At 56.8% G+C, this 18,022-nt stretch overlaps 2 protein-coding genes across 4 annotated transcripts; one reads left to right on the top strand and one right to left on the bottom strand.

The window, feature by feature from the left end:
- TUBG2 (tubulin gamma 2) lies at positions 1 to 7,754 on the top strand. 2 transcript variants are annotated; one of them, XM_012443907.2, is made up of 11 exons: positions 1 to 270; positions 543 to 655; positions 858 to 1,025; positions 1,348 to 1,416; positions 3,984 to 4,063; positions 4,386 to 4,512; positions 6,240 to 6,326; positions 6,442 to 6,591; positions 6,849 to 7,001; positions 7,085 to 7,246; positions 7,361 to 7,754. In XM_012443907.2, the coding sequence occupies exons 1-11, from the start codon at positions 222 to 224 to the stop codon at positions 7,556 to 7,558; spliced, it is 1,356 nt and encodes a 451-aa protein (XP_012299330.2). In that variant the 5' UTR covers positions 1 to 221; the 3' UTR covers positions 7,559 to 7,754. The 2 variants fall into 2 exon arrangements, with proteins under 2 accessions (XP_012299330.2, XP_012299331.1); XM_012443908.2 differs by lacking the exons at positions 3,984 to 4,063; positions 4,386 to 4,512 and having other exon boundaries at positions 109 to 270.
- On the bottom strand, positions 5,966 to 17,413 carry PLEKHH3 (pleckstrin homology, MyTH4 and FERM domain containing H3). 2 transcript variants are annotated; one of them, XR_001105976.2, is made up of 13 exons: positions 16,820 to 17,413; positions 14,808 to 14,863; positions 14,388 to 14,467; positions 14,097 to 14,288; positions 13,846 to 14,003; positions 13,618 to 13,738; positions 12,549 to 12,855; positions 11,474 to 11,681; positions 11,110 to 11,246; positions 10,692 to 10,824; positions 10,059 to 10,495; positions 9,547 to 9,738; positions 5,966 to 9,044 (listed from the first exon to the last, which is right to left on the bottom strand). XR_001105976.2 is itself a non-coding variant. In XM_012443906.2 (13 exons), the coding sequence occupies exons 1-13, from the start codon at positions 16,979 to 16,981 to the stop codon at positions 8,868 to 8,870; spliced, it is 2,385 nt and encodes a 794-aa protein (XP_012299329.2). In that variant the 5' UTR covers positions 16,982 to 17,413; the 3' UTR covers positions 5,966 to 8,867. The 2 variants fall into 2 exon arrangements, 1 of the variants encoding a protein (XP_012299329.2); XM_012443906.2 differs by having other exon boundaries at positions 10,034 to 10,495.
- Between the last annotated feature and the right edge of the window lie 609 nt (positions 17,414 to 18,022).

Raw genomic sequence — 18,022 nt, 5'->3', positions numbered from 1 at the left:
AATTCCAGCTGCGACTGCTGAGGGAGAAAATGATGCCCAGGTTGGGCTCCCCGGCCCGCCGGCCGAGGAAAGGCCTGCGTTGCACACGCGCAGACCGAGCATCCGCGTCAAGAGGGGAAGGGAGCGCGCGCTCCCCACGTCCTGCGCGCCTGGCTGCCAGGCATTCGTCTCAGCCGTGACTCTCGCCAGGCCGGGGCTGGCGCGCCCACGTCTGAAGAGTGATGCCCCGGGAGATCATCACCCTGCAGCTGGGCCAGTGCGGCAACCAGAGTGAGCAAGCGAGCGCCGGCCCCGCCGGTCTCTGGTTCTGCCCCTTCGGGTCCCACCCAAGTGCCTGGCTTCCACCAGTCCCCTTTTCCCTTCCATGAACCCCCTGCCCTGCTGCTCTGTATAACCTGACCAGAGCTGCGCCTCCAGCCCGGAGCTGGGGCAGCTCCCAGACCCCCGCATCTTGGGTCCACCCTCTGATCGAGTCAGCCTCTGAGACTAAAACTGGGCTCCTCAGGCCTTAAGCAGACCCGGGCATCTCCCTCCTCCCCTAGTTGGGTTCGAGTTCTGGAAACAGCTGTGTGCCGAGCATGGTATCAGCCCTGAGGGCATCGTGGAGGAGTTTGCCACGGAGGGCACTGACCGAAAGGACGTCTTTTTCTACCAGGTGCCCCCAGCAACTTGGCCAGGGGCGGCAGTGGCCCGAGGGACCGGAAGGGAAGGGAGTGGCCTGGTACTGGGAGCCCCGCTGGGCTAAGGGGCCAGGCGGCTGGCTTGAGGAGGGAGGGCCAGAGGGAGCCAGAGTTGGGAGGACTTAGGACTTGGGCCGCCCTGGCTGATTGGGCTTCCTCCTGGACTCTCCCTGACAGGCAGATGACGAGCACTACATCCCCCGGGCCGTGCTGCTGGACCTGGAGCCCCGGGTGATCCACTCCATCCTCAACTCCCCCTATGCCAAGCTCTACAACCCAGAGAACATCTACCTGTCGGAGCATGGAGGAGGAGCTGGCAACAACTGGGCCAGTGGATTCTCCCAGGTGTCCAGGCCACCATTCCAGAGACCTTTGATATTCCCATCCAGAGGCAAGGCAGGCTCAAGCTACTAGGAATTTGACCGGACTGACAGAAAATAAGAGAGAAAAGGATGCCCAGGACAAGAGAGACAGTCAGGGAGAGGTTTATGCAAATTTTGTGCAAATCATTTGCAAAAGTAGCACTTCTGGGTTGAGGGCTACAGCCCCGGGTCTGCTTCAGGGTGGCAACAATATCCCAGGGAAGACAGAATTCTTGGTGCTGTGCCGAGAAAAGATGAGCTCTGGAACCTTTGTCCTGACTCTCCTTTTCCATATCTCTATACAGGGTGAGAAAATTCATGAAGACATCTTTGACATCATAGACCGAGAAGCAGATGGAAGTGACAGTTTAGAGGTGAAGTTATGGAGCAGGGGAAGGAATGGGAGGGAGGCTAGGCTGAAGAGTGTTGGGGAAAGGTCTGGAGGTGGCCTGAATAGGTGATGTGAGGGGAGCAATTCAATTCAAAACCCATTTATGGAGCATCAGCTGTGGAATATTGAGGTAAATAAGATATAGTCTTTGTTCTCAAGGAAGTCATAAATCGGGATGGCACCGGCCCCTTAGGCATGAGTCATTCAGCTTCTTCTCCAGCTCCAAACCTTCTCAAGGAGCCTCAGCCTGGATGCATAAGAGGAAGCTTTGAGACATGGGCGTTTTGGGAATGGGGAATGAGTCATGCTGAAGGCTCTCCCCCAGATCCTTGGAGACTGCCTCTTCATCTCTCCCCATGCTGGGTGCAATATGTTCCCAGCTCACAGTTCTTATAACCCATGTAATTTCTTAAGGGACTTGAGCAATAAGGGTATGTTTTGTTAAAATATTTGACCTTTTGTCCTTGGTTTCTGAAACAGCTTCAGAACAGCTCCAGAGTGATAAAGGTGAAAGACAGTCTTTTGTTATTTATAACAAGCCCCTTTCTTTTAATCTTTCATTTTATTTTAATTAGTTAATTTTACTAACCACTGTACTAAGGAGGAACAAGTGCCTTTCAACCAAATCTGAGCTTATGTCATTGAGGTGATGTTTGGAAAGTCCCAGATAGCCACTGGATGGGGGGCTGGTTGCCAGGGAAACAAGCCTGGTGCTCTGAGGGTTGGAATTTACAGGCCCACCCGTCACCTCTGGAGAGGGGAGAGGGGATGAAGATTGAGTTGAGCACCAATTGCCAATGATTTAATCAATCATGCCTGTGTAATGAAGCCTCCTTAAAAATCCAAAACGACTGAGTTCGGGGGCTTCCAGGAAGGTGAGCAAGAACACATCCACATGCTGGGAAGGTGCAAACCCAACGCACAGGGCAGAAGTTCCTGTGCTCCGGACCTTTCCAGAGCCTCCCCTCGGTGTCTTCATCTGGCTGTTTATTTGTATCCTTTAAAATATCCTTTATAACAAATGGGGAAACATAAGTGTCTCCTTGAGTTCTGTGAGCTACTCTAACAAATGAATTGAACCCAAGGAGCAGTCCTGAGAACGCTGTTTTATAGCTGGTTGGTCAGTGGCACAGCTAACACAACCTGAAGCTTCTATTGGCACTGAGAGTAGGAGAATCTTGTGGGACTGAGCCTTCACTCTGTGGGATCTGATGCTATCTTCAGGTACAGATACTCCTCAACTTACAATGGCTTTATCAGGATGTAAACCCATCATAAATTGAAAATGTCGACTAGGCATAGTGGCTCATGCCTGTAATCTCAGCACTTTGGGAGGCCAAAGCAGGTGGATCACCTGAGCCCAGGAGTTCAAGACCAGCCTAGACAACATGGTAAAACCCCATCTCTGCAAAAAATAGAAAAATTATCCAGGCATGGTGGTGCATGCCTATAGTCCTAGCTACTTGGAGGCTGAGATGGGAAGATGTCTTGAGCTCAGAAGTTCAAGGCCTCAGGGAGCTATGATCACACCACTGCTCTGCAGTCTGGGGAACTGAGTGAGATCCTGTCTCTAAAAACAAATTTGAGCACAGCGGCTCATGCCTGTAATGCCAGCACTTTGGGAGGCCGAGGTGGGCAGATCACAAGGTCAGGAGATTGAGACCATCCTGGCTAACACAGTGAAAGCCTGTCTCCACTAAAAATAAAGAAAATTAGCCAGGCATGGTGGCATGTGCCTATAGTCCCAGCTATTCAGGAGACTGACCAGGAGAATTGCTTGAACCCAGGAGGCGGAGGTTGCAGTGAGCCAAGATTGCACCACTGCATTCCAGCCTGGGCAACAGAGTGAGACTCCATCTCAAAAGACAAAGCAAACAAAACAAAACAAATTTGAGGCCAGGCACAGTGGCTTACGCCTGTAATCCCAGCACTTTGGGAGGCTGAGGTGGGCAGATCACTTGAGGTCAGGCGTTCAAGATCAGCCTGGCCAACATGGTGAAACCCCATCTCTACTAAAAATACAAAAATTAGCCGGGCATGGTGGTACATTCCTGTAGTCCCAGCTACTTGGGAGGCTGAGGCAGGAGAATAGCTTGAACCCAGGAGGCAGATGTTGCAGTGAGCCAAGATCTCACCATTGCACTATAGCCTGGGTGACAGAGCAAGACTTCATCTCAAAAAAAAAAAAAAAAAAAAGGGAAACTATCATAAGTAGAAATGCATCAGGTTACAACCCAATAAGCACATCGTGACATTGAAAAATTGTAAATTGAACCATTGGAATTCAGATGCTTCTTGATTTAAGATAGGATTATGTCCTGATAAACCCATCATAAAGCCAAAACATCTTAAATTGAACCATCCTAAGTCAGGGACAGGCTGTAGGTAGTCCAGAATTGAAGTGAATTAGTGGATACCCAGCTGGCATCTGCTGTAGAATTGACTGCTTACTTGATGTGTGTGGTAAAACCCCCACCCATCTGGTATCAGAAGCATGTTGTGAGAGTGTGGCAGGAGAAACTGAGTCTGTTTATTCCTGTATATACACAGGGCTTCGTGCTGTGTCACTCCATCGCTGGGGGTACGGGTTCTGGCCTGGGCTCCTACCTCCTGGAGCGACTGAATGACAGGCAAGCCTGTGTTTGGGGAGAGGGCATTAACCCTGGTTCCCTGGGTAATATCATTGCTTTTTTTCTCTTGAGTTAGAAAGTCTGCCATTACCCCTTTTGAGTCATAGGGACAGACTCACCCAAGGACCATACTGGAAGCTATATTGGGGCGGGGCGATTTACCTGGGGAGGGGAGGGGATCTACAGAGTTTGATGCTTTCAGGCTTCTCCTTTTTGGCTCTGAAGACACAGTCTACCCTCACCCCTTTTGTACAAAATGGTACAGATGGGCAGTGATGGGGTTCCTTCCAGTTTACTATGCCACCACCCTCTTTTCTCTCAGGTACCCCAAGAAGCTGGTGCAGACTTATTCAGTGTTTCCCTACCAGGAAGAGATGAGCGATGTGGTGGTCCAGCCCTACAATTCACTCCTCACACTCAAGAGGCTGACACAGAATGCAGACTGTGTAGTGAGCAAATTAAGAGTTGAGGGGGTGGGTGCGGTGGCTGATGCCTGTAAGTCTAGCACTTTGGGAAGCTGAGACGGGTGGATCTCTTGAGCTCAGGAGTTCGATACTAGCCTGGGCAACTTGTGAAACCTTGTCTCCACAGAAAATACAAATATTAGGGCTGGGTGCGGTGGCTCCCAGCACTTTGGGAGGTCAAGGTGGGCGGATCACCTGAGGTTGGGAGTTTGAGACCAACCTGACCAACATGGAGAAACCCCATCTTTACTAAAAATACATAATTAGCCAGGCGTGGTGGTGCATGGCTGTAATCCCAGCTACTCTGGAGGCTGAAGCAGGAGAATTGCTTGAACCTGGAAGTTAGAGGTTTCATGAGCCAAGATTGGGCCATTGCACTCCAACCTGGGCAATAAAAGCAAAACTCCATCTCAAAACTAAACAAAACAAAAAGCTGGGCATGGTGGTGTGTGCCTATAGTCCTAGCTACTCAGGAGGCTGAGGTGGGGGGATCGCTTGAGCCCAGGAAGTTGAGGCTGCAGTGAGTTGTGATCACACCACTGTACTCCAGTCTGGGCAACAGAACAAGAACTTGTATTTAAAAAAAACCAAAAGAGACTGGCGCGGTGGCTCATACCTGTAATACTAGCACTTTGAGAGGCCGAGGTGGACAGATTACCTGAGGTCGAGACCAGCCTGACCAACATGGAAACCAACATGACCAACATGGAGAAACCCCATCTCTACTTAAAATACAAAATTAGCTGGGCGTGGTGGCACATGCTTGTAAGCCCAGCTACTCGGGAGGCTGATCAGGACAATCGCTTGAACCCATGAGGCGTAGGTTGCAGTTAGCCGAGATCAAGCCATTGCACTCCAGCCTGGGCAACAAGAACAAAACTCTGTCTCAAGAAAAAGAAAAAAAAAAAGAGTAGGGACTTTGGTCTATCTCCCCAGGCCAGTGAGTCTCATTCACCCTGCCCTTCCCCAGCCCTCTCCACACAGAACAGAGGCCCAACAAAGCCATACCTGTGGGCCAAATTAGGAAATAAGGTCCTGATCTCTAAGTTTCTTAGAATCCTCTTAGGCAGCAAGACTCTCAACAAAGTGAATATACCTCCCCCTACCACCATGTACCCCACCTTTGCCTACTTAATGCCCACTCATGCTTGAACTCTCAGCTCCAGGGTAACTTGTTTAGCAAAACCTTTCCTGACTACTCAGTCAGGATCAGATTCCTTTGTGTGTATTTCTGGGAGTTAACTATACTTTTCTGTTTTATATTTAGTGCACCTCCCTCCATACTAGACTGCAGGCCTAATGAAGGGAAAGATGGTGCCTGTTCCTCTCTGTGGTCTCCCCAGAGCCAGGCACAGTGTATGGCACATGTGGGTACTCACGTGTTTGTTTACTGCCCTGCATGGTCCGAGAGTATCTTATGATGCCCCAGAGACAGTACTTTTGTTTCTTTTTATTTTTTATTTATATTTTTTACAGAGATGGCATCTTGCTGTGTTGCTTAGGCTGGTGTCCAACTCCTGGCCTCGAGTGATCCTCCCACCTTGGCCTCCCAAAGGGCTGAGATTATAGGCGTGAGCCACCACGCCCAGCAGTTTTTGTTTTAAACTAACAAACCTCTCCTTGGCTTTGGAGTTCAGCAGGGGTTAAGCCAGTATCTTATTTCTATGCCCATTTTCTCCTCAAGAGGCTGTGACCCTCTGCTGTCCCTGCAGGTGGTGCTGGACAACACAGCCCTGAACCGGATTGCCACAGACCGCCTGCACATCCAGAACCCGTCCTTCTCCCAGATCAACCAGCTGGTGGGCCCCCACTGCTGGACTCCTTTGGACTGGAAGCCCTCCTTGCTGGAGGGTCATCTGGGGAAGGGAGGTCCCACTCAGGCCGAGGCCCATGACATGGCACCCCTGTCCCCAGGTGTCCACCATCATGTCGGCCAGCACCACCACCCTGCGCTACCCCGGCTACATGAACAATGACCTCATCGGCCTCATCGCCTCACTCATCCCCACTCCGCGGCTCCACTTCCTCATGACCGGCTATACCCCGCTCACTACGGACCAGTCAGTAAGAGCAGCCTCAGTGTCCCAGGCCAGGCCGGCCCTGGGCTCAGCAGGCCCTGCCCTAGCCTTTCTCTCCTCCCCTCTGCCCCAGGAGCTGCCCTTTGCGTGCCCCGAGGCACTGCGCTCAGGGACTAGCACAGAGCAGGCCACTTTCTTGTAACTTGCTCTTCACCCTCCCTCTGCTTTTGGCTTCTGCCAAAGAGAAGCCAAAGGGGGACTGTGTCCTGAGCCTGGCTGGGTCCCCATTTCACTGTCCATCAGGTGGCCAGCGTGAGGAAGACCACAGTCCTGGATGTCATGAGGCGGCTCCTGCAGCCCAAGAATGTGATGGTGTCCACAGGCCGAGACCGCCAGACCAACCACTGCTACATTGCCATCCTCAACATCATCCAGGGAGAGGTGGACCCCACCCAGGTAGGGGAGGCCCCTTCATCCTGCACCCTGGACCCGTGGGAGTAGAGAAGAGGCCACCTCCACTGCTCCTGTACCCACCCCAGGTCCACAAGAGCCTGCAGAGGATCCGGGAACGGAAGTTGGCCAACTTCATCCCATGGGGCCCCGCCAGCATCCAGGTGGCCCTGTCAAGGAAGTCTCCCTACCTGCCCTCGGCCCACCGGGTCAGCGGGCTCATGATGGCCAACCACACCAGCATCTCCTCGGTGAGTCTGGGTTTCTGTTCTTAGGACAGTCTGTTCCACTGGCCACCTTCATCATCTACCCCAGGTTCATTCCTAACCCCCGGCTCACATTTTGGAGATTTTCGTCTCTTTCAGCTCTTTGAAAGTTCCTGCCAGCAGTTTGACAAGCTGCGGAAACGGGATGCCTTCCTTGAGCAGTTCCGTAAGGAGGACATGTTCAAGGACAACTTTGACGAGATGGACAGGTCTAGGGAGGTTGTTCAGGAGCTCATTGATGAGTACCATGCCGCCACACAGCCAGACTACATCTCCTGGGGCACCCAGGAGCAGTGATTTCCCTCCCCACTACTCCTGGATGGGAAGCACAGCCTCAATCATGCCTGCACCCTCTGATCCAACTTCATCTCATGGACAACCCTTCTTGGCTCATCTCCAGCCCATGAGCTGGTCCTGCTTCTACCCTCCGTGCCCTGTATCTTGATATGCTTCTTCAGCTCTACTAAAGTAATAAAGCTTGGTTGTCAGTATAGCCAGGGCTTGATCTGTGAATACGGGGGGTGGTGAAGGGGTCTAGTTTCTAGGCATCTGACATAGGGTGGCCTTCACCTCCTCCAACATCTTACCCCTTAGTCCAGATTTTAGTGTTTTCACTGTTTCTACTGGCATCCCTCACCTTGAACTGGGCTGTTTTACCAGAGGCAGCCTTTGTCTCAAGATTACAGAGCTTTACTGAGGTCTGCTGTCTCCTCAGGGCCTAAGCTTTTGCCCCAGTGAAGGTCAGTGTTGCCCCAGCCTCTTCCACTCAGGGCAGAGGAGGTGGGTTCTACTGAAGGAGGGCACACTGCATTGCGAGCAGGCCAGGAGAGCCGGGACTCTGGAATCCCAGTGCCCAGCGCCATGAGAGTCCCAGGAACTCACTCTAGTTCAACCCAACCTGTTAAGTAGAAGCAGAATTCAAGAGTGGGGCTGAGCACATCCTGAGTTACTTTTCTGTGACAGAGAAATTCGTGGGTTTGTTATCTGCCCCAAGCTTCTCTCCATTCTAGACCCAAAGCATTAGGCACACCAATGATGGGCCCAGAGCTGGACACCAGAGTAAGAACTGGGCAGTACCAGATCTGATGACTCACTGCCCTCCAGCCTCAGGGATGCCAGGAGGCCATCCATATGCCACTCAGTGGAGAAGGGAGGGTGAGTAACTGCCAGCTTCCAATGAGGCCTATTTGCCTGCTCCACCCACAAGCCTGTGGCAGCATACTGGCCAGGAGGAGGTTAAGTCTCGAAGGTCAAGGAGGGGGAGGGTGAAGCACTGTGGTGTCCAGACTTTCCCCAGAACCTGGTAAAAGCCCAGAGTGTGGGCGTCCCCGGAGGCGGGGCTCTGCATTATGGGGTTCCAACTTGTCCCACTGAATAACACTCCCACAGGAAGGGTTTGTGTAAATAAGAAACTTTTCTTTTTTTTGCTTCTCTTCTACAAATAAATTAAGAAACAAACTAGAAAATTGCCCACACCCATTGTAGCCCTTGGGTGTGGGATGTGCCCTGTCCCTGCAGGGCCGAAAGGGTCCACGTTTCGCTCAAATCTCAGAGCAGTCCTGGCCCAGGCTGGAGGCAGGCGGGAAGTCGTGACCTCTTGGCAGGCTCAGTCCTGCAGCTGCCCCAAGCAGCCAGACTGTCCCTGGGGCTCGTCCAGGCCCGGGTGCTGGCTGGGAGGGGAGGTGTCTGGCAGGTCTTGGCATGGAGGAGAAGAGCTGCTGCAGGGCCTCTCGGGGGAGGGGTTGGCCAAGTAGGCATTCACCAACTGCATGATCTCTTCTACCTAAGAGAGGGCAGAGGTCAGTGTGCAACAGGAGCCGCCGGGTTCTCTACTTTTTCTCATCCTCTATGCCCCTGCAACCTTTCCTTCCTTATCTCCACTCTCTCCCTCATTTCTATGTGCCAATCATACTTGCTTCTTTCTGCTCCTCTAACAAGCCAAGTTTACTCTCATCTCAGGGCCTTTGCCTTGCAATTCTTTCTACCTAGAATGCTGTTCCCCAGGTCTTCCTTGGCTAGCTTAAATGGCACCCTCTTTGAGAACCCTTCCCTGACTTCCTATCACATCACTCTTTCCTTTGTAGCATTTCTCACTGTCTTAATAGCCTGGGATTCCTTGTTTATTGTCTGACTTGCCAACTCTAGTGTAAGCTTCTTGAGCTTGTCTGTGATCACTGCTGGATCCCAGTGCTTAGACTCTACCTGGCCCAGGCTTGGTGTTCAGTAAATGTCTCCTGACATCCCTTCCTTCTCTCCTTCTCCCAACAACCCCTCTTCCCACTCACCTGGGGGCTCTGCAGGAGGAGCTGACTCTCCCCCACCCTCAATGCCAGGGTGTGGGGACCCATTAGCTGGCAGGCGGCCACATGGCCATAGCTGACACTGTGGATGGGCTCTGTCTCCCCCGGCCGGGAGAGGGACATGGCCTTGGCTCCCAAGCCCAGGCATAGCTTTTGTGGAGCACCCCCACCAGGCTCCTGCAGACAGAGGGGCAGAGTCAGGGTGGAAGGAGGAGACCAGCGTTATTTTGGGGAGGGGGAGATGGGTGGCTGTGAGCAGGAGTTTCCTGATCCCCTGTGATTCACAGCACGTGTGTGGAGGGGCTAAGGCTCCAGGGATGTGAGGGCCCAAGGGCTGGTGATTCCTGGGGTTTGAGATGGGCAGCTGTTCTGGATGTGGGGAATGAAGCTACCCTCTGTGGGGATCTGTGGCTCTGGGGCAAAGGTGTGGGGCTTGGACCACCAGAGTCCCCTTCTCCCTTCTCCCCCTCACCGTGCTCAGCTCCAGAACGTCATACCGAGCAGCGCCGAACCCCGGACACTGCGCCGCCAGGGTCAGGTAGGCGGCCATGGCCTCAGCTCGGCCCATGCCCCGTAGCCGCTTCCAGTTGCCCAGCACCGCAGCTGCCGTACTGGCGCTGCTGCCTCCCTCGTGGGCCGTGGTTCCCGCCATGCGGCCGACCCCGCCGCGCCGGGCCCGCTCCGCCCGCCTCTTGGCCAGGCCCGGGCTCCAGAGCGCCCCGGCCAGCAGGGCGGCGGCGGAGGGGGGCGGCCTGGGGACCGGGCGGGGCGGGTCTTCACGCGGTGGGGCCGGGGTCGGTAGCAGGCGGTCCAGGCGGGGCAGGGGCACCCGCGGGGAGAAGTCCCGGTGCAGGCTCTGCAGGCGTAGCGCCGCCAGGGCGCGCAGCGTGTCGTCGGGCGGGGGCGGCCGGCCCCGCAGCAGCAGAGCGTGAGCCTGCAGGGGAGGCACCCCGCGTCAGTGCACGAGCGGTGGCGGGACCGTTGCGAATACGCCTTGTGGAATCCTAGGAGGTCTAGGTTCCAGTCAAGCCTCCCGCGGGGCTGCCATAGTGATGAAATGAGATGGCCCAGAAAACCAGGGGCTCAGGCTTGGGGGTCTATTTGGAGGCATGAACGCCGGGAAGCCTCACCTGCTCAAAGAGGAAAGGCAGTTCGTGACCGTCTGGAGACAGCCCCTGAGGATGCAGAGGTCCGTGAAGACGCAGACACAGTCTCCACCCGGAATCGGGGGAGTCCTCCAGCCCAGCTTCCTCCGCTGCCAAGCTGCAGAAGAGGAGCGGACGCGATGCTTTGGAGAAGCAGGGCCCCCACTGCGCCGCAGCTGGGTGGGGGCGGGGCCATATGTTTGGGGCGGGGCCTGGGCGGAGCTGACCGCAGAGGTAATGCTGGAGTCGGACTGTAAACCTGCGGCGGGCAGGTCCATCTGTAAACCAGCTAACGCCACAGCGCAGGGCCAGGGACAAGCACTGGCTAACGTCCACTTAGAGACTGACCGAAGCTGAGAAGTGGATGGGCTAATAGAGTGCAGGGCTGGGGCTGGACATTTACTTCTCAAACCTGGTGAGCACGTCGGCCACGAGGGTCCCCCCAGCCAGGGCTCGCTCCTGGGCCCCTCGCTGCTCGTATAGCGCGAATGCGTTGCGACTCCGGGCCAAGCCCAGCCGCCCCACCAGCTCTTGAGCCACCTAGAAGAGGAGGGTGAGGGGGAAGTAAGACCACTCAGGGATCTTGCCAGGATTATGGGAGGGGCTGATTCAATTGGAAGGGGTCTCTTAGTCCTGTCACCACCACTCCATCCTTTACCAAAATAATCTGACACTCCGGGCAAACCTAGGGCCCAGGAAGCGGGAGAGGCAGGCATGAGAAGCTGGCGGAGTGGGTTGGAAGTCACGGGGCCTTTCTCTGGCCTCACCTCGCCCGCCGTGGTGTGGGAGTCGATGGCCACAGCACAGGCACCAGCCCCTGGACAGTGCACGGTGCACAGCAGCTCCTGCCGTCGGCTCAGCGCGGAAATCTCCGCCAGCGAAGGCACCAGCTCGCGGCCACGAGTCCGGCCCAGCGCTTTCCGGATGAAGCGCGCATATTCCGCCAGTTCCGAGTCCGGGAGTGCCTGCTCGGTCCTGGGTTAGGAGAAACCCAGGGATCAATGCTCCAAGGACTTGCCTTCTTCCCCTCCCTCTTGCCTTCTTCTATTATCGTTTATCTGGCCGATTTCCTCCCTGCCCCAACTCAGGTTCTTCGAAGGCTCTCCTAACACTATCCCCAGTGCTTTGCATAGAGCTGAATTACTTTCCAGTCCCCTGCAGCTTTCTCCCAACCGCCCCCACCACTTCCAAAGTCTCCATGAACTTCCTTTGGGCTGAAATCGAAATCCAGCCACTTTACTACACTTTCCTAACCCCTGGCGCTAGCCTGCATCAGCTCGAGGAAAAGCAGCCTTTTCGTAATTCCTCAGCCCAAGGGGGACGTTTTATCGTAATTCATCTGCTCATAAGTGAGATAGGATCCTATATCTCCCACAAAGGCACTGTATATATTACGAGCAGCCCTGACCTTGGGCAAGTCCTTTCCCTTTTCTTTTTTTTTTTTTTGAGACGGAGTTTCGCTCTTGTTACCCAGGCTGGAGTGCAATGGCGCGATCTCGGCTCACTGCAACCTCCTCCTCCTGGGTTCAGGCAATTCTCCTGCCTCAGCCTCCTGAGTAGCTGGGATTACAGGCACGCGCCACCATGCCCAGCTAATTTTTTGTATCTTTAGTAGAGACGGGGTTTCACCATGTTGACCAGGATGGTCTCGATTTCTTGACCTTGTGATCCACCCGCCTCGGCCTCCCAAAGTGCTGGGATTACAGGCGTGAGCCACCGCGCCCGGCTCCCTTTTCAGAATCTAGGTTCTTTATCTACCAAACCTTTTGCAAAAGACTTCTCATTCTCTCCCAGCCCAGTAGCTCCTCCACTAAGCCGTAACTCCCGCCCCACCCCTCTCACCTCTCCAAGTGCCCCAGGAGGTGTCCCCGTACAGCTACCCCAGGCCGGAAGGTGCAGCTCATGCAGGTGAGGAGTTGCCAGTACCGCAGGGCCGCAGGGTCTCGGGAAGCCGGGAGCCCAGGGGGGCCTGCAGGGCCCGAGGTCTGCTTAGCCAGCTGCAGGAAGAGTTCATCCCGGAGCGCCGGCAAGTCCCGGCAAGTTTGGAGCACACCCTGCATTAAGGGCCCGGGGCGCCGCGCCCCCTCCAGCGCCTGCAGCGCCAGGAACAGCCGCACCGCCTCCTCGCGCAGGGGTGCATAGCCCGGACCTGTGGGAGGGTGAGGGCGGAGGGACGGTTTGGAGAGGGAACACAGAGCTGCACCCTGGGATGAAGGCAAGAACCATGGGAAGGTCAGAGGGAATATAAGGGGATGGGGTGGTAGGTAGGGGAGGGTACGAACGGCAGGAAAAGCGAAGGGAAAGCAGTGGTCCCTGCCTCCCAGGAATCCCCTTTCCAATCCCACTAAGCCTGGATTTGGACTTAGGGAAAGGGATGGCAAGGGGCTATTGGTTCACACCCCAGATTCTGTAACTAGATACTGAGGCTCATCACCATAGGTCAGAAAACAGGCTGGACTAGAAGTCAGAAAACCGGGATTCCTCTCCCAGCACCCTTTAATCCTCTAACTTTAGGATCTGGGCCAGTCACTACACCACTTAGGGAGAAGTACAGTTGGATGAGGCCAGCACACTCGACCAAAGTGGTAGCTTTTCTACTGTTCATAAAGGTAATATGACATGGTCTCAAGAGTATAATGGAAAAATAGAAGAGCGTGTGTACAAACTCCTGAAGCAACATCAGTCGTCAGAATGAGACTCATAGAGAAGGTGGTCAAAGGGGACCCTTTTGTGGGTGCTGGCTTCCTCCCCTCCCCCTGGCCAGCTTCCAGTTTCACCTTCATTCTTTGAAAAGCAAGGAGCTGGCAGACCCCTGGAGGATGCTTAGGTCCCTGCCAGTTAAGGGATTCGAATTCTTACCTCTGATCCACCCTATTCCATCCAGGGAGACTTGGACCATGGGACCACTCACCTGGGGCACTGACTCCATAGGGCAGGGGCAAGAGCGGGGCATACAAGGCTCCACTGGTGTGTCTCAGAATTGGGTTCCGCAGGTAAATAAGGGCAACGGCCTCTGGATCCCCGCAACTTTCCTAGGGGCCAGGGAGAGGGTCACCTTGATGGGGAAGGGAGTTCCCCATGAGCCCAGAAAGCTTTGGGGTCCACCACTCTCCTGGCTCTCCCTGGCGTTCTCCCTTACCTGTATGTCCCTGAGCAGTAGCTGGGTGGGGGTCTCCAGGGGTGCCTTGGAAGCAATCACTTCCCGCAATGCCACCCCCCAGCGCTCGGCCTCTGCCTGGCGTGGGGAGCAGAGGCGGACACTGTGCTTCCTGCCAGACACAGTCACTGACCACAGACCTGGGGAAAAGAGAGGCCAGGCCGGGGAGGGCAATTAGGATCTGCGGGGGCCCCTGCCTCAGAAGGTAGAAGGATGTCCCCAGGAGGTCTCACCCGTCTCCTTACGCCTGCGCTCTGGACCTGTCACCGAGCACAGGCTGGTGAGCACAAGACTCCCGAGGCGCCGTGCCCCCTTCCCGCTGCTGCTGAACTGATCCAGGGAGTCCCGCGTGAGCACGAACCAGGCTCGGCGTGGGGGTAGCCAGGGCCGCGCCCCTCCTCCGCGGGGCTCCCGGTACAGCCAACCTAGGGGCAGGAGAGGGAGGGAAGGGACATCAGTAGGAGATATTAACCCTTGGAGGGTTGGGACTGGAGGCCTCCAGAGTGCACTGAGGGGGTCTCTACCTTTCACAACGATGTCCGGGTCGTCCTCCGGCAGCCCTTTCTCCGGGATGAGGCTCCAAGTTTCCTCCCAGCTCTGCAGCCTGGGCCAGAGGGGAGGGAGGGTTGGGCTTCCACTCCGCCTCTAGGGGGCTCCTCAGTAGGGGCTCCCCAGACCGCAATGGTGTCTGCTCCCAAGCTGGGCACCCCTCCCCCAGGCTGTGGGAACCATCGGGCCATTCTGACCTCGCACCAGAAATAGCCCCGACCCCCGCCTTTCTCCCGGCGCCCCCAGCCGGACCGCCCCCCGGGACCCCAGCCAAACCACAGCGTCCGGCGTAGGGCCTCTCCCTTATTGCACAACTGGGAGGGAAGACAGCAAGGATGGAGGTCCAGGGAACAGGCTGGGGTATCAAGACTGCGGGACATAGGGGCGCAGCTCACCTGTGGGAGACTGGCCCGCTCCTCACCGGCTGAGTCAGTGTCACTTCCAGGGGACCCTGGGGAGACAGGCGAGGAAGCCCTCAGGATCAGAGCCCTTCCTGCGCAAGGTCTGGGCCTTCCGCCCTCAGGACAGGGCTGCTCAGGGGATTGAAGAAAGAGTCACAGAGTGGGGTCGTGACTGGGGTGGAGAGTTCTGGAGCCGCTGGGCTTGCCCCTCCGCGGTCTCAACACGACAAGCTCTCCAGAACAGCAGGAGCTAAAGAGCCAAGGCTCCATTCATTACCCTTTGAAGATACAATTAAGGGTAGGGTAGGGTGGAAAGAGCACTGGGCAGAGAGTCAGGAGATCTGGGTTCTAATTCCCACCCCACCACTAACTCACTATGGAACCTTGGGCAAGTCTCTTCCCATCTCGGGGCCTTAGTTTCCCCAACTTTGAAACAGGAGAGGAAAGCTCACAAGGCTCCAAGGCACCCTCTCCTCCTCATTTTCCCTTCTCTCACACTGCCTCCCTGGCCAGGGCAGGATAGGTGGTAGGTACAGAGGTGAACGAAGGGCAGAGGAACCCTTTCAGGATAGGGCTTTCTCCAAAAGCGTCTTGCATTCTCCCATAGACGCTCCTGAGACTCAACAGTGAGCAGAGACCCTGCTCCTTTGCTGGGGCTTAGGAAGGGCTGGCCAGGCTGAGGAATGGCACACCCTCCTGAGGCAGGTGTAGATCAGGGTTTTGCCCTCCCTTCCCCCTGTCCTGGAACTTCAACTGTAGACTGGGGTCTGAGAAAGGCCACAAACCCAACCCGGAGGCCAGCCAGGCGGGAACCGTGCCATCCTCATATTGCGCCCAGACTGCTAGAGCCAGGAGGAGGAGGTGGGGGAGGGGGCCAGGGACACCTGTCCCCAGGCTCCGGGAAGGGGGGAGTGGAGGTGGAGCGTGAGAGAGGCAATGGCCTGATAAAGCCGACCCTGCCCAGGCTGGAAGCTTGGGGACGCCTGGGTCCTGTGCCTTTCCTACGTGAACCTCCACCTATTTTCTGGAGGGTCTGAGTGGGGCTGTCAGCCACACCACAAGTGGCAGGTACTGACCACCCTCTTAGACTAACTCCCCTAATCCCAGTGCCCTGCTTTCCTCCCTCCCCTCCTCTATATTTATCTACCCTCCGCCTCCGCCAGGTGCTGGCGCCGGCCCCGGCGGGCAGCCGGCCCCACCCGGGCACCAAGCCACTGGGCCTGCTAGGGACCCCTGCGTGGAGGATGGGGGCCTGACCCGGACCACAGCACACGGGAGTCTGGCCGCCAGTGTGCAGGGGGGATGGGAGAGGAGACGTCAGGGGATGGAGGTCTCCACACCAATTGTGCCTCCGTTTCCCCACGGGGAGATTCGACAAAACCAGGCAGCAACCCAGTGTCCCTCACCATCCATCCCTCAGGGGGTTCCCAGGAGCCTCACTGGGGAAAGCCGAGAGTTCTGCCTTGAGTGGCAGGGTAATGAGAAGGGGTCCTCAAAGAACCCCCAACTCCCTCGCCGTGGGGTCCCCGCCACGGACCCCAATCCCGGGATGACTTCTCCCCTTCGCCCAGGTCTCCGCAGCGGGAGCTCTCGCATCTGGCTTCAGCGCTCGAGAACTGGGAGCTGAGGGGGACCCAGGCGTTCCAGCCGCCCAGCCGGCCTCGCCACATTCCTCAGCGCTGGCGGAGGCGGAAGGAGACGGGATGGGACGCGGGCCCAGCGGGGAAGGGAGAGGCAGGGCCAGGTCGGGCCACGCGTGACGCCTCCCCTGCCTCAGGGCCCCCAGCAGGTGGACAGCGCCCAGCCTGCGGCGGGAGGCCCACAGGCACATCCCGAGTAGGGCTGCTGCTCCGAGAGCTCCCGGGGGCTTTGACCCCCAGGCAAAAACCTCCCCCATGTCCCTAGTTCGCCAAGCGCGCAGCGTGTGGCTGGAGGCTGGAGCGGATCAGCGTGACGGCCGGTTACAGCGAGCATGATTGAGACGCGGCTCCGAACCCAGGACTTACCCTCCCGCCGCCCGCTGGACTCGGGGTCCGTAGCTCAAAGGTTTCCTCGTCCTCGTCCTCGTCCCCGTCCCCGCTAAGCTCGCCGTCCCCGTAGTCCCGGTGCAGAAGAGTGAAGCCTCGACGGCAGCAGAGAAGCCACCACAGTCCCCCGGGAAGAGGCATCCGGACGAGGAGCCGGGGAATGGGGGCGCGGGCAGCCGCGGCCAAGCAGCAGGGGGTCGGAGGAACTGGCGGGGCTCCGACCCGAGCAAGTAAAAGATGAGGTGGGAGGAGCAGGAGGGAGAAAGGGACAGGGAGGAGGCAGTGTCCTAGGCTGGGGTGCAAGGGGACGCTAGCCAGACGCTGAGGGGGGCTCGGTGTCTGGGCCCCCGGAGGGGGGAGGGGGAAAAGCGTCCAGGGCCCGGGGAGAGGAGGGAGCAATGTCCGGAGCTGGGAAGTAGTGTCCGTTGGAGCGTCCAGCCCTGTGGGGGGCAGTGTCCGGTGCAGCGTCCGAGGTGGGCAGTTGTCCAAGCTCCAGGGAGGGTCGTGTCCGGTAGGGCGTCCGGTGGCCGGGGCCCGGGCCGCGCGCGCTGCGCTCCCTGCAGCCCCGGGACTGGCGCGCTGGGGGCGCGAGCACAGAGCTGGGACCCCGCCCCCCCGGGCCCCCTCCCTCCCGGGAACCCCCCTTTCTATCTTCTTTCTCTCCTCCCTTCTTTACTAGGCAGGGTCCTGGTTTCGTCACAGCCTCCTCTGTCCAATCCCTGTGCCTGGCGCCGGGCGCGGCTACCAATCAGAAGGCTGAAACCGCGGCGGGTTGCATCACGTGCCCCTGGCTCCGTGACAGCGGGGAGGGGCGGGGAAATAGGGAGGGAGGGGACGAGGCGATGTTAGCCACGCCCCAGTCTCTGAGGTCGGACGCGGGGTGCTAGTGACATCACGGAAGCCCGCCTTCAGGCTCTTGTTTTAACTCTTGGCTCACCAACCAACGAATTAAAAACCCTGTTAAAGAGCTTTGGCACAGGGCAGAGGAAAACCCAACTGCCGCTCTCTGAACCCCTCTCTCGTCTCAGCATCCCTGAGAAAGGGAAAAGCCTTGGCTACTGAAAAGATGTCCAGACCTTCGAGGACACAGCTCTAGACGTGGCCCGACAGGTCTGGAGTGAAGGAGTCCAGTTTCTCCGTGTGATTCAGCTCTCCCTCACCACCACCACCCCGCCTTTTTTT

This window comes from Aotus nancymaae, unplaced genomic scaffold, assembly GCF_030222135.1.
Source record: "Aotus nancymaae isolate 86718 unplaced genomic scaffold, 86718_ANA_hifiasm-v0.15.2.pri h1tg000089l, whole genome shotgun sequence".
Classification (NCBI taxonomy): domain Eukaryota; kingdom Metazoa; phylum Chordata; class Mammalia; order Primates; family Aotidae; genus Aotus; species Aotus nancymaae.
Note: the sequence above shows the minus strand (reverse complement) of the source record. Positions and strands in the feature narration are given on the sequence as shown.

Excerpts from the sequence above, each read along its gene's own strand:
- TUBG2 (XM_012443907.2), top strand. The coding sequence starts at position 222 with ATGCCCCGGGAGATCATCACCCTGCAGCTGGGCCAGTGCGGCAACCAG. Across the intron at positions 656-857 it reads AGGACGTCTTTTTCTACCAG|GCAGATGACGAGCACTACAT; the intron begins GTGCCCCCAGCA and ends TCTCCCTGACAG. Across the intron at positions 4,513-6,239 it reads CACAGAATGCAGACTGTGTA|GTGGTGCTGGACAACACAGC; the intron begins GTGAGCAAATTA and ends CTGTCCCTGCAG.
- PLEKHH3 (XM_012443906.2), bottom strand. The coding sequence starts at position 16,981 with ATGCCTCTTCCCGGGGGACTGTGGTGGCTTCTCTGCTGCCGTCGAGGC. Across the intron at positions 12,856-13,617 it reads CTATGGAGTCAGTGCCCCAG|GTCCGGGCTATGCACCCCTG; the intron begins GTGAGTGGTCCC and ends ACCCTCCCACAG. Across the intron at positions 10,496-10,691 it reads TGCCTTTCCTCTTTGAGCAG|GCTCACGCTCTGCTGCTGCG; the intron begins GTGAGGCTTCCC and ends CCTCCCCTGCAG.